General features: G+C 42.4%; 1 protein-coding gene across 1 annotated transcript in view; it reads right to left on the bottom strand.

Moving 5' to 3' along the window:
- Window positions 1-13,403, bottom strand: part of rimkla (ribosomal modification protein rimK-like family member A) — an 18,566-nt gene extending 5,163 nt beyond the window's left edge. The window contains exons 1-4 of the mRNA XM_026918291.3: window positions 12,491-13,403; window positions 5,920-6,150; window positions 3,021-3,107; window positions 1,692-1,895 (exon numbers count right to left, since the gene is read on the bottom strand). Coding sequence (XP_026774092.1) covers window positions 1,692-1,895; window positions 3,021-3,107; window positions 5,920-6,150; window positions 12,491-12,653 — 685 coding nt within the window. The 5' untranslated portion in view covers window positions 12,654-13,403. The remainder of the gene's footprint in view (window positions 1-1,691; window positions 1,896-3,020; window positions 3,108-5,919; window positions 6,151-12,490) is intronic.

Genomic DNA, 13,403 nt, shown 5'->3' on the forward strand with positions numbered 1-13,403 from the left:
GCAGGAGAACGGTACTTGCCTGACTGCATTGTGCCAAGTGTAAAGTTTGGTGGAGGGGGGATTATGGTGTGGGGTTGTTTTTCAGGGGTTGGGCTTGGCCCCTTAGTTCCAGTGAAAGGAACTCTTAATTCTTCAGCATACCAAGACTTTTGGACAATTTCATGTTCCCAACTTTGTGGGAACAGTTTGGGGATGGCCCCTTCCTGTTCCAACATGACTGCGCACCAGTGCACAAAGCAAGGTCCATAAAGACATTGTTGAGTGAGTTTGGTGTGGAGGAACTTGACTGGCCTGCACAGAGTCCTGACCTCAACCCAACAGAACACCTTTGGGATGAATTAGAGCGGAGACTGCTAGCCAGGCCTTCTCGTCCAACATCAGTGCCTGACCTCACAAATGCACTTCTAGAAGAATGGTCAAAAATTCCCCATAAACACACTCCTAAACCTTGTGGAAAGCCTTCCCAGAATAGTCGAAGCTGTTATAGCTGCAAAGGGTGGGCCAACTCCATATTAAACCCTATGGATTAAGAATGAGATGTCATTAAAGTTCATGTGCATGTAAAGGCAGACGTCCCAAAACTTTTGGCAATATAGTGTATATGTGCATGTGTGGGGTGGGATATATTAGGCAGTGTGATGCTCTGGGCAGTGTTCTGCTGGGAAACCTTGGGTCCTGGCATTCATGTGGATATTTCTTTGACACGTACCAAGTACACCGCTTCATGGTAACAGTATTCCCTAATGGCAGTGGCCTCTTTCGGCAGGATAATGTGCCCTGCCACACCGCAAAAAGATCAAAAAGTTCAGGAATGGTTTGAGAAACATGACAAAGAGTTCAAGGTGTTGACTTGGGCTCCAAATTCCCCAGATCTCAATCCAATCGAGCATCTGTGGGATGTGCTGGACAAACAAGTCCGATCCATGGAGGCTCCACCTCACAACTTATAGGACATAAAGGACCTGCTGTTAATCTCTTGGTGTCAGACACCACAGCACACCTTCAGAGGTCTTGCGGAGTCCATGCCTTGACGGGTCAGAGCCGTTCTGGAGACACAAGGGGGACCTACACAATATTAGGCACGTGGTTTTAATGTTATGGCTAATCAGTGTGTATACACACACAGACACACACACACACACACACACGAGAGAAAATCCAGTTAGACAAGAAAAACATTCATATCCCAGGAGCTTTTGTAAATTTAAATATAAGGAACTTCATTAACAGATACCTTGCTTGAAAGGCTCCAAATTCTATAACTGGCAGAAGATACTGCAATTTTATATACAAATTACATTGTCAAGTACATTAATTCATTCATCTTCAGAAATCCTGAGTATTGGATCTGGATCATATCCCAGGAATGTAGTCATGAGGCAGGAATACACGCCGAATGGGATGCTAAGGCACCATGCGTGCACGCATTCACACACTCATTCAAGCCTCGAGGCAATTTAGACTAGCTCGTTCCCTTACAGGCATGTTTTGGGGTGTGGGAGATAGTTATATGTGTATTTCATGGTTTTGGTTTGTAGTGTTTTTGAATGCATGCTTTTTGCAATTAGTGGTCAAATCTGTACTTGCACTGCAGTGAGCTAGACAAAGATACTCATCATTCAGGTCAAGACTAGCTTAAACTAAACTGGCCTGCTACACTAGACATGACAGAAGGCTCCTAGCACACGCACCGAGGGAGCAGTTGCTCTGCATGCGTCCGTCTGTTGAGCAGCGCAGCATAGATCCGATCACTCTGCCGCCCACGAGCACCACGCGCACGTCTCGCCCGTGGCTCTCCTTCACATATTCTTGGAATAGGTATGGAGCCTCATGCCGAATTAGGTGGCACAAGTCAGAGAGGTGGTGCTTATCCCGTGCCAGAAACACCGCCTTACCTGTACAGGTGAATACACAACAGTTACATCACAGCCAAGTACAGCTTACATACAGATTCTTAAAAGGTCTTTATTTGACTTGAGGATTAAATATTAAATGCTTTTAAATTACAAGGTCTTACATTTTAAAAGCTTTATGCTACTTTTAATCTGCTGTCTTTTTGAATCATTCTGAACCAGTTGAAAACACTCGTCAAGTCAGGTGTGCGAGTTAAACTGAGACTACTGGTAGCCACACACTCCTCTACAGAAGAGAGGATTGTAGAATAAATATAAACAGACAATTTTCCTTGTGTGCTTGTAATTCTGAAGAGTATTTTTTAATGTTCACTATATCACCACTACAATTTTGGCTTAATATTTAAGACCATTTAATATCACTTTACATACAATTTTAGTTAAGCACACCTGCAGAGCACTGGTTAAAAGAATGTATTTCTTCTCAACAAGGTGGAATGCTGCTGGTGTTTTAATTAAATGCTGAACGAACAAGAGAAGCCTTGGTGTGTGTTAAGTATTCACCCTGAAGCCAGTGTTAACCTTTACACCTTGCCAGAAGTCATACTGTGTGTTTGTGTGTGCATGCATATTTCCTAAACACTGCACTACACACTGCTGAAATCTATTTTTCCTAATCATTTCAGATTATTCAAGAAAAACAGATCAGTGAAAGCTCCAAAGTCAGACACCAACTTTACAATGTTCAATCTGACCTTAGGCCTGTTTTTTTTTTTTTTTTTTTTGGTCCTGGCCCACAATATACAGGCCCATTTTTCAGGACCAGGCCTACATTTCTAGCAAGCAGCTAACAGAGTGGCTTTAACAACCATGACAACTCTGCAATCCTTATAGAGGGAAAAAAAAAAAAATCAAGCTGGTGTGTGTGTGTGTGTGTGTGTGTGTGCTGCTTTTCATTCACCATGGAGCAGCCAGTGGAGCTGATGCTGCGATTTCTGCCTGGTCCCCTGTTTAACTGTTTTCCAAGCATGCTCTATTGTCTTCTAATCTCACTCATGTGCATGTGGAAAGTGAGAAGCACAGCCACTTACACAAGGAGCACTTTTGCTCTCTAAACCTGCCCTCAGATGCAAAAAACGAAGGCAGCAGAGCAGGTTCAACACTCACCTCGGTGTCCACGAGCATTTTTCACCACAACCGGGTAACCCAATGGCTCTGCCTCATCAATCATCTTACGGAAGTTGTCATGGCCACCTGGAGAAACAAACACACACACACACACACATTACTAACGCATTAATGACCAGACTCTAATTTCCACCGTAGTCTACGTGTGAGATTACTGGCCCATACTGGAAAGAGACAGAGTGTTAATGTGATAAAACAGACAAAATCCTAACAAACCACCTCAGTGCCATCATACATTTACATACATTAAACAGCAAACACATTCAAACCCATCACAAATCTCCTCTCTTCTTATGATTATATTCATTAATTACATATTTTTTCTGCAACCTGAGATTTACAAATCTACAAATGATAATTTGTATTTATTCAAAATATTCTTATATGAAGTGTCAATAATTCTGTATATATATTTTTGAAAGAAAATACTTATTTATTTAAAAAAAAAAAAAAAAAAAAAAAAAGGAGAATGATTTTTGTTAGAACAAAGATGTTAGAGATGGTTTTTATTTTTGTTAGAACTCGTTTTCACAAAGGGTGCCAATAATTCACAAAGGCACTGTAGAAGAAGAATAACTGGCATGGAAAATGTGAAATTGTAAATTTCACAATCAGAATCTCTGCACTGCATTCTGAAATTGGGTGGGTACAAAGCACTGGTCCCGTGAGGAAATAACGTTACACGTGTAAACTGTTTAAATAATCGTGGGGTCAGATGAGTGGTGGAATGGGCATCCAGCTAACATTTTGAAACAGAACATCTGTTCAATAAGCACACTGGAGTTTTGCAAGAGAAGAATTGTAGGATAAAAACACAAATGATGCAACTTAATACTTGGGTTACATACGCATGACTGTTTTGGTAACGTTGACGCTAAACCACTAAATCCATCCATTTCCCATATCGGTTATCCTACACAGAGTCGCATGTAGCCTAGAGCCTATCTCAGGGAATTTAGGGCACAAGGCGGAGGACACCCTGGACAGGGTGCCATCCCATCACAGGGCACAATCGCACACACTACGGACAATTTGGAAATGCCAATCAACACATGTCTTTGCAGGAAACCGGATTATCTGGAGGAAACCTTCGAACCAAGGTGAGAACATGCAAACCCAACACACAGGGCAGAGGTAGGATTCGAACCCCTAACCTCAGAGACATGAGGCAAATGTGATAACCACTAAGCCACTGTGCCCCCTGCTAAACTCCTAAATGTTGTTTAAAATGACATGTCACATGCAACAGATTTCCAGTACATAATATTCATTCATAATTAATATTCAGAATGAATTCATTTGCGCTGACAAAAATCCTTAGTATCTAAACACAGCTGGTGATGATCCACAGTGCTGTTGAATCAAAAGACAAATCACTGCATCGTTATGTCCTAACAGTCTGGAACCCTCGTGCTTTATACTAATTAATACCATTTGGTCCAAGTGCTGAGGTCTTGGCTGCTGAAGCAGTGTATGATGTGGCACTGTTACGAAGGCGTTGGAGACAGATGTGCACTGGACTGCGGAGTGGAAAAAAAGATGCAGGAAAAAGCGAGTGATTTGTGAGGGCCACAGGGAGGAGGGAAAGAGAGAAAAGCAGGGAGAAATCTAATTATAACTGTTCCTCTGTCTGCTCATCTGAGCTGAAGAGAAAAGCGGTTTTCAGTTATTGCAAGGCATCAGACACACTGAGAAGACACTGCATAGGCTTCACAGACTGCTGGAGTCTCTGCTTGTTATGCAGTGCTTACTGCTTCCTGCTTTGGTGCAGTGATTGATCCCTGTTTTGAGCTGCTGCAGCTTTTTCCAACATCTACCATCAGAGACGGGGGGAGGAGGAGCGAGAGAGAGATGCTCTGAAACATGGGGCGGGGGTGTCCGAGATATGAGCCTCTCCCTCTGTGTTTTCATTTTCATTTAGATGGTCATGAGTTCTCCTCCCTCTCCCACCAAATGCTGTTACATAAACCCCTCGTGTGCATCTGTGCATGTGTGGATGTGTGCGTGCGGAGAACTCAAGACTATGTCTTGTTCAAGTCAAGTTCGACATGCTCATAGTGTCCCATAGCTTCCACACTGTGTATGCATAAATAAGCAAAGAAAATCTTCTGCTTCCTCAGGAAATACATCATCTATATTGTATCTATATTGTAGTATTTATAGCTACATTTAGCTGTACATCACTAGTGCCTAAAGCAGCCCTGCATTATAGCTCTATTTAGATCAGAACTAAATATAACCTCAGACATTAAGATCCCTGAAATATAGAGCCTCTCAAGAGTTAAAGACTGAAATGTGCAAGAGCTGATGTCCAAGCCAATCCTGTAAATAGAACTCAAAGTTTCATTTCATTCTTACTTGCTGTCTCCGAATGGGCTTTATTTTTACTTTCTCCCAGACTGACTTTTGCTGAACTAGCAGAAGTCTTTGTTTTTTCAGTTCTCTTTCCACCGCTGTTCAAGAAGAGAGGAGGGGATCGCTGAAATGCAAGCAAACGTGCTGGTCTGGTTGCGACAGCAGAGCACTCTGGGAACCTTGTATGCAAGCATGGGCAGATAATAAGTGTGGAGATACAAACCTGTAGGCTGTGAGCCTGTACAAATATAAGAAAAAGAATTCTGCCAGTAGAAGAGTGTGAACTTGTGAGAATTTGTCTAACCGTATGCATGTGAAGTTAACAGTAGGAACCACTAGTGATCAGAAGATCAGAGTTTATATCCCAGGATTGCCAGACAGCCACAGACACAGCCCTGCAGGGATTGTGTCCTGTTTTAAATATAAGTCACTTTGAATAAAAGCACCTGCAAAATGAGTAAATGTAAATGCCTTTAACTGTAGGAGAGAGCGTGTGTGTGTGTGTGTGTGTGTTAATGCTGACCGTAGGAGTAAGTATCAGGCAGTGGGACTCCATGTCCAGCAAGCTCCTGGAAGGTCCAGAACTTGTTGACACAGTTAAGGATAGCCTGGGGCCGGTTGACCAGACGGCAACCCATCTTCTCCAGATGCCTCAGAACAGTGATGTCACTGTCCGACTGCACCCATGGAGTAGGAACACGCACCACAGCCACCTGCGGGTAAGACGTCACCACCTCCTGCCCCACTCGCAGACCTAAAAATGAGACGGCAGAACAAGTCAATACACACTGAACACACTGCACCTGCGTAGCACTTGTAACTTAACTTTCTACTCTTTGGTATTTGGTTTTAGCTTCCTGTTTCTGCAACTCTTCCATTTTCTTAGCTGTCACAATATACGATGGTAGTGATGAGTGATTTATTGGTATTAGTGAGATCCTGGCATAATATTATTTCTATCACAGTTGAGCAAAATTACAAAAGCACCAGGATTGTGTCTGGTTTATGTTCGTTACACTGAGTGTTGCATGAATGACCACGGAAGAGGTGTGCAGTCTCTCATCAAAAGTTGTAACAAAAATTTACGTATAACACTGTGACCACCAAAAGAACCGAAATAACAACCAAGATCATATTATTTTGTCCTCTTGTATAAAACAAGCTTCACGTTCAACTGCCATGCTGCAAAAAAAAAATAAATAAATTGATACGACAGACAAAATGAAGACAATAAACCGGCTAGGCAATAATTGGTTTGGAGTGACAGTTTAATATGATAGTAGGAACTAGCTGTTTTTGGGCTGCCACCAGAGTAGTCTGTGGCACAACACTTTTAATTGTACACTATAATTTTTTTTTGTACCAGCATTGCTAACAAGAAAATCCTAGCATGCAGAAACAACAAAAAAATAAACCAGAGTTATATAACAAATAGCTCAGGGTATTTGCAGGTTTGCTGTGTTTTTTCCTAGACAGTAAGAACAGAAAAATAGTGATGCAAAAGCCTGACATGACTGCTAATAATAAGCATCTCCTCCAATTTTCCCCCGACCAAAGAAACCACAGTCCCGCCTTTTTTGGGTTTGAGGTTCGCAATTTCACAGGTCAAATTTCATCTACATAAAGTTGTCACAAAACAAAAGTAAAAGCATATTTCTTTCACGTCCCACTTCCTTTCCCATTTAAGGAGTTTTTATTGATGGGAAAATTTTAATGATGTTCATTTTGACCACTGTTTCAACTTACACAATTTTCAGGTGTTTCCCATATCACCGTAGCAAGGGGTCAAAACGCAGGATATATAACCATGTTGCCAACTTCTCCTGCTGACCTACTGCAGCTGTACTAATCTGCTGTAGGACAAGCTGAACTGTGAGCCGTTCTCAAAAAGTATCTAATAAGAAGCCAATTTGGACTAATACCCCACCTTGCCACTAAGTCTGTGTAGACATGCAAAATTAGACTGGCAGGAACACAAACTCAGACAACATCTCATCCCTGTTGACCTCCTGAATCGCTCAGTATCACCAGATCAGTTACACAACACCACACAAACACACGGCCTTCAACTTCGCCGTTTATCTCTTCAGTGACCCACTAACCCATATCCTCCAGTTCATTCTCTTTGTTTTCAAGCTTTAATTATCATCTCAGCTTTATTCAACACCTAATATTCACCAGCTGTTTTCTTTAATTACACTCTCACTATTGTACAGTTTCTCTGAGTGATCAGATCAACCATTGTGTATTATGAATATTATCTATCTTAATTTTGGGGATGGAACAATAAAGTACTGAACGTAAAGTATGTCATTGCGTGAACTTGTGTGGCAATGAAATAGTGGCTTTATATTACTAACAATTCTGCTGAAGGTTTTTTATTCAGTTGCTATGATTCCTGATATTACGAACCAATCCCATACAAACAAACAGATCTTTAACAGTACAATAACTCTATTGAGGGACAAACGGTGTCAGCTATTGTTACTTTTGTCAGCTATGTTCTGTGCTGTAGTTATGGTGAGTTAGTACGTCTGCTGAAGAACCACCATACACACAACAGGAGACTGATCTGAAGAGAAAGAGAGAGAAAGGAGGGAGGGAGAGAGAGGGAGCATCTGTATAACCACCTCCTTTCTACTTCGCCATTTTAGAAGAAGCAGACTGTCATGGCTACAGCACAACGTTTGCACACAGAGAGCGTCAGTAGCGCAGCATTCTGAATACAAGCGGCCTTTTCAATATGACCATTATGATCATTGTGCGTTTGCAATTAATGCAAATGTGCGCTTATAATCAAAGTCGCAAAGTACTATCCAGCTTTCAGATCATTCCAGCCTAGAGGATGAAAGTTGTGACAGACATTACTGTTCTGCTTTCTGACAAAACACTGATTGTGCGCGTACACAAGCTGCTGTTTCGGATGCACTTGGATTTTTACGGCGCATAACCTGAAGAATACATGCAGTGCATGTGTGTGCACGCATGGAGATATGACTGCTCAGCAATACAAGCCGGGTTAACAAGTTCTCTGGGGTTCAGAAAGAATCAGACACATTCATATGGTAAAGTCATCTGTGGCCACAACCCCAACCCCCCCCCCCCCCCCCCAACCCCCCCCCCCAAAACACCCCCTTCCCTTCCCGCCTTCTTTCTTCTTCTCTCTCCAGATCCTCTTCTCTCCCTCTCCCATTCCCCTGACACTTCTCTGCACTACAGATCTATAGTTTAGGGGTAAAGTCCAGGCTGTAAATGCCTTTATGTTGGTTTTGTTAAAAATTCTGATTGTTTAATTTGCATTTCTGTATTGCAGAGTATATGCATGCACACAAACACAAAAAGGGGAAAAAAATGCATTCAAGCCTAAACTATGTACAGCTCTGAAAAGAGTATTTCCTCGCCAGGAAAAACAGTCTGTGGGCCACGTATGCACACAAACTCACATACAGAGTGCATGCATGTGCAATATAAGGCACCTGCGCTCACAGACCTCAATTTTTTGTGTTTATAAAGTAAGTAAATACATAAATTAATTAATTAAGAAAGAAAGAAAGTGTTGTGTGTACCATTACAAACATACATGAATCATCTATAACTTTCTATAACACTCATACACATATGACCTGAGTAACATTTACAGAGATTAATCTGTTTTGTTTGTGTGTCTGTGCACTCCAATCTGAAAACACAACACCAATGAAATTCCTTTAAAAATGTAGCTGAATATACATATGGAACTTGGTATTATCTTGAATGGTTTTCTGTTTATCTCTCTGGAAAAATCTTACAAGTGCTTCACTGTGTAGAGTGTTCCACGCAGGAAGCCAAGAACCCTTTTGCTAAGAGAGCGTATAACAATTGCATTCTAGTGCCTACGTAGTGCACTACATGCCCAAGGAAATGCCATTTAAGATTTAGCCACAGAAAGAGTGACACCAATAAACATATTTTTTGGAAACTACCTACGTACATGTTTGTGTTCTGTATTTAAATAGAATGTTGATACATAACTAAAAATATGAAAATAAAATGTCATAAGTGAAATATACTTATTCAGAAAAGTATTCAAGAAGGGCAATTTAGCTAAAAAGTTTAGAATATTTGTGTTTTGACAGACCTTCGTTAGGTGATTAAAATGCAAAGTGTGGTATTTTAAACACTATTCATGGTGTAAATCATTCATGCAGCCCTAGCTAGTGTGTATGCATGTTACCACTGTACCTCTACCTAGCAGCTGCACTGTGTACGTGTGTGACGAAGTATTAAACTCATGACTATGGAAGCCCTATTTTGTGCTGGTGTAGAAAAGCAAGCAGTGACAGCAAAACCACTGTGTTACATTTCTCGTCTGCTGGAGGAATGGCCAGTGCCATATTGCAGCTCACTTGTGATGCGCCACTCTCTCCCTCTGTCACACATACTGCAGGATGTGACATTCCCACTGTCACAAGTCTCGAATACATGGTGATTGTTTCGTGTGGCTTCACAGCACGTTCCCTCTATTCTACCCATCACACAAGCTGCACAACTACAAAAGCACCCTACAGATGGAATTCGGGTGCGAGTGCTAGCTGTGCCATGTGGATAGGGCAGGACTGCAGTGCTTCTTTCCTCTGCATAAGAACCGTATGGTCGTGTATGGTATGTCCTGATAAGTCACTCCTAAATTCAAATCACTGCATTTTAATTTGAATTTCATTTACCTCTTTTAACCAAATGATGACTATTTATCGTATTGTGTTGGCCCTTACTTTTTTCAAGTCAAGTCAAATGTCGAGTCAAAAGGGGTCTTGTGCTGATGACGCAACTGTAAATCCCAGCGCTCACCAGCTGTCCAAGGGCCTAATCTGAGCTCGTCAGGATTCAGGCTAGAAGATTAACCTCACACACATCCACGCACAAACCTGGCCAAGCGCACACCTCCTCCAGTTGTGATGCCATGTTCTCTGAACAGGTGTGAACCTGTGAATCATGTTGAGGAACAGAATTTATTAGACAACAACTCCAAATTGAAGAGAGGTAGAAGAAGCAGTCCATAAGATACGATCACTCGAAAATAGAGGACAGAGCACCTGTTGCTAATCTTCAGCTAGCAGTACAAACCGATAAAATCCGGTAGAAAGAATTATACCAAGAAACGCCAGGAACTACTGAGCTCTAGTTACTATCTGTGTAACCCTGTGAAAAAGTTTAAATGTTTGACATATTTTTGTAAATATTTTTGAAGGTCAGCATTCAGTTTTCCCAAAATGTTATGACTATTCAGAAGTAAATGAGCTATCGAAATTCCAGAAGACACCACAAAGTGACCACAACTTCACAAAGGTTTGGACTGCTTTAAAAAAAAATTGCCATGTCTTAAAATGAAGGTAATGCATTACCCAACCATCAAATGTCAAATTTTAACTACCCTCTTCAGTGCGCATCCCCCCCCTCACCACCACCACCACGCCACCCCCTACACCCCAAACCGCAGACTGACCAATCTGCCAATCCTCCAGATGGTAACAAGCAAGAGCCAGGAGACACCAAGCTGACGCTGAAGAACCAGCGTCAACCAAGGCTGACTGATTGCCTCCCATCGCCTCACATTTTCTGTGAAAATCTGCATTCAAAAACGTCTCTAAGACGACAGCTGGCACCTAACATATGCATGCGTTCTGCACCTGGATGAAAGGAAAGAGTTGACCATAGGCATAATTTAAAAAAGAATTTAATAGTGGTCTGTAGGGGTGGTCTAATAGTCGTGTGGTATGTCATAATGACATACTATTTACTGCGGTAGTATGCAACTTGGGACAAACTAGTCTAGCTTGTATTTACAACGCCATTATAGACTTACTTAAAAGGTCTGATTGGAATCTAAATGCGCTATTCTGTCTCCTCAGCCATCTTGTCTTCATAGCTACATCTGATGAGCAGAAGTACGGTTTGCTTGATTGAATGACTTTGGTTTCTTTTCAGTTTTCTGAACCTCCAACCTCCGATGCCAACCGAATATGCTCTAGCAACAGTGACAAGGACAGACGACGGCATGGACACACCTCAAAAACTACGGCCCGACGTTCATTAGTATCCGACGGCTGATGCTGTGGTGCGTCACGGCCCTAAAACAAACTCGTTCTCCTTTAATCGGTCATGTCTCCCTCTTCTCCACATTTTCCTTCTGCAACAAACTGAATCACGTACTTTCCCTATCATAAGCCTTCCGTGTGTCTTCTTCCTGCTAGATAACAGCAACACACACTGTTTTTCATCTTGAGTGAGTGAGAATTGGCAATATGTAGAGTGTATGAGCTGTGTGATGAGAAGTAACATCATCATCACAGCTGTCAATCCTGGGAAACCACCTTACGTAAGAGAGACCACATATACATATACATATGCATATAGCAAATCTGCCACTAGTATCTGGATCCAATTTTGGCTCAGCAGCTCATCAGTGAAAAACACCGAACAGTCCTATAAGGCTCTCAATCTCTAATGCGGCAGACTGAACTAGTGGATAATGAAAAAAAAAAGGGAAGAAAAAACCGTTTGAGAAATGTCTGGGTTGTCTTTTTAAACGGATGTTTCCGTCAGTAAATATTAATCCGTGTGATTTAGGGTCTGTGTCGTTAGTGTATAGGATGAATGGCGCGCGCGCTTTATTATGTGTTGATAATGAGCGCGCTAGAGCCGCGCGACCAGGCGCTCGTGACCACGCTAACCAATGAATTGTTCATTGACTGTGGCTCAAAAACACGACACCACAGATGCGCTTTTTCTCTTATTTGGTCCCAGAAGGTCGATATATTTGATTAGGTTTCAGACAAAATGGTCACCAACGAACATCCGGGATGGTCTCAGACAGAGTCTGACTGGAAAAAACTGGGTTAGGCGGTCACTGTCACACAGATAAGCATGAAGCTAACTACATCTCATAGCATGAACTACATCTCATAACAGCCCATCACCCATTCAACACATTTCTCAGCTAGTTATCCGTTACAAAAACTAAGTCTTCTAAACCATGCCTCCAAATGATTTAACAGGTTAGACATAAACATCTGTGTTATAATGTGTTATAATGTGTTATAGTGTGTTATAGTTACCCAGCTGGCCGTCCGTAATGGTTATAACGATCTCATCCATTAAGAGATAGCGGAATTCAACGTCGTCCTCGGCGCATCGCTCCTTCAGAGCCCGCAGGATCTGAACTTGAGGATACTCCTGGCTAATGCGCCGGTCGGTTACAAACCACACCCGAGAGCACATTTTTAATATCGAAATTTTTTATTTTTTTTTCTTAAAGCTTATCTGGGGATGTAAAAGAGCGCGCGGGATTCGGGCTCGGGTGGTGACGGGACTCAAAACAATGGGGGCGCAGCCGCGGGGCTAACTGAAGTTAGCTCCTTCTGTTATTTTTTTTTCCACCGACTGCCAGCTTCCCCCGTCTCACCCGATCCAGGATCCCGCAGCACAAACAATACAATAATGCAGCCAATTTGAAAATCTGAGCTTAGAACCTGAGAAAGGCTGCTCCCTGCTCTGCGGCTATCGAGCGACAGCTCCGAAAGAGGGCACCGTTTCTAACTGCCCTGTCACGGAGCAAACAAAAGCCTCCAAGCCGCTGCGCTAAACGCCGGGGCTCACTACACTCTACACTCACGCGCTAGCGGTATGGCTGCAAACCTCAACAAAATGGTGGAGAACAGACGCAGTGATGGAGAGAAGGCGGATCGTCGGCTCCCTAGTCTCACTGGTGGACTGAAAGGCGGTAGTGACGAGCAGAATCCAGGCTTGACACAAACCGCTGAGCTGAAGAGGTTGGAAACGGCGCAAGCTATATTTTCAACCCTGCAATTTTGCTCAAGCACGCGCTTCGTTTACAACTCTCTTCCTCGCGTTTGTAAAGAAAAAAAACCGCAGCCAATGAGAATCGAGCGCTTGCTCCGCTGTTGACCAATAACAACATTGTCGTCGTCAGCAGGAGGAGACCGTCGGCCAATTACAGCACAGCCTATG

The sequence above is a fragment of the Pangasianodon hypophthalmus genome, chromosome 8 (assembly GCF_027358585.1).
Source record: "Pangasianodon hypophthalmus isolate fPanHyp1 chromosome 8, fPanHyp1.pri, whole genome shotgun sequence".
Classification (NCBI taxonomy): domain Eukaryota; kingdom Metazoa; phylum Chordata; class Actinopteri; order Siluriformes; family Pangasiidae; genus Pangasianodon; species Pangasianodon hypophthalmus.